Source organism: Apodemus sylvaticus, chromosome 8 (genome assembly GCF_947179515.1).
Source record: "Apodemus sylvaticus chromosome 8, mApoSyl1.1, whole genome shotgun sequence".
Classification (NCBI taxonomy): domain Eukaryota; kingdom Metazoa; phylum Chordata; class Mammalia; order Rodentia; family Muridae; genus Apodemus; species Apodemus sylvaticus.
This window is the reverse complement of record NC_067479.1, coordinates 83,468,172-83,469,423: the sequence shown is the minus strand read 5'-3', so window position 1 is coordinate 83,469,423 and position 1,252 is coordinate 83,468,172. Positions and strand designations below refer to the sequence as shown.

General features: G+C 55.0%; 1 protein-coding gene across 1 annotated transcript; it reads right to left on the bottom strand.

The window, feature by feature from the left end:
- Positions 1–300: 300 nt before the first annotated feature.
- On the bottom strand, positions 301–993 carry LOC127691704 (glutaredoxin-related protein 5, mitochondrial-like). Its single transcript, XM_052191736.1, has one exon. The coding sequence runs from the start codon at positions 976–978 to the stop codon at positions 520–522; it is 459 nt and encodes a 152-aa protein (XP_052047696.1). The 5' UTR covers positions 979–993; the 3' UTR covers positions 301–519.
- Positions 994–1,252: the final 259 nt, after the last annotated feature.

The following is a 1,252-nucleotide window of genomic DNA, read 5'->3' as shown; positions in this document are numbered from 1 at the left end:
TCATGGGCTTTCTTTTCATCAGGCTGGAATCACTAGGAAGAAGGAGGAGGGTGTTGGTGGCCAGGGTGGCTCTTACTCAACAAACCTGGGCTCCATGTAAGCCACCAGGGAGTTTTCAACCCAACAATGCCTTATTAAAGAATCAGAAACCACATGTCCAAATCTTTTTTTTTTTTTCTTCTCTGTCCATCATTTCCCTTAGAGAGGAAGTTACAAAAACATCAGGGGCCTACAACCCAAACTACATGATCAGGACTGACTCCCGAAGCCGGCAGAGAATGATGTCAGCGTAAGAACAGATTAGGGTTACAGCCACACAGGGTCACGCCATTGATTTACAGTGCAGTGGTTCTAAGTTCACCAGAGGGGATTCTGAGCCAAAGACTAAAGTAAAAGCACCTGCCCGACTGCAAGCCAGGAGGCCCAGGGCAGGCGGCACAGCAACAGGACACCACCACGCAGTAAGGCTTTCCCGCCCGGAGGATGGAGAGGGCGCTGTGCCCGCGAGGACCGGAGCCCTCACTTGGAGTCCTGGTTCTTGTCGTCAGTCAGGGCAGAGCGGATCCCCAGCTTTCTCAGTTCCTCCACTAGGTCCCCATTCTGGTGCATCTGCAGGAGGATGTCACAGCCCCCCACAAACTCGCCGTTGAGGTACACTTGCGGGATGGTTGGCCAGTTGGAATAGTCTTTAATACCTTGCCTCAGCTCCGGGACATCCAGTACGTTGTAGGCCGCATAGTCGCGGACACCGTGCAGCCGAAGGATCTGCACCACGGCGTTGCTGAAGCCGCACTGGGGCTGCTCGGGCGTCCCCTTGAGGAACACCACCACCTTGTCCTTCTTCACCAGCGCGTCTAGCTGCTCCGCCTGGCTGCCCGAGCTCGCCGCCCGCACACCGGCTCCGGGCAGGCCTCCGCCACCCGCGACGCGCCCCCAGCGCAGCAGAGCCGCCGCCGCCCAGCTCAGGGACGCGCTCATCCCCGCTCGCTGTCCACCGTCCCACATGTCCAAATTTTACAAGTGAATAATTTCATATTTAGCTCAGCCCACCCTTCCCAAATCTGACTATGTGACCTCAGATGACTTTTCCTAGTCTTTTCCTCATACATCACAACTTCCAGACCCTGGGATTGGAGGTCCACCCATGTGAGGAAGAACCACAAGGCAGACACAGTACTCTTGGAGCCAGAGCAGGATGTAGCACACAAAAGCAAATTTCAACAACAGCTAGCTGCAGACATGAGACAAAATA

What these genes read in the sequence shown, in the direction of transcription:
- LOC127691704 (XM_052191736.1), bottom strand. Translation starts at nt 978, where the DNA reads ATGAGCGCGTCCCTGAGCTGGGCGGCGGCGGCTCTGCTGCGCTGGGGG.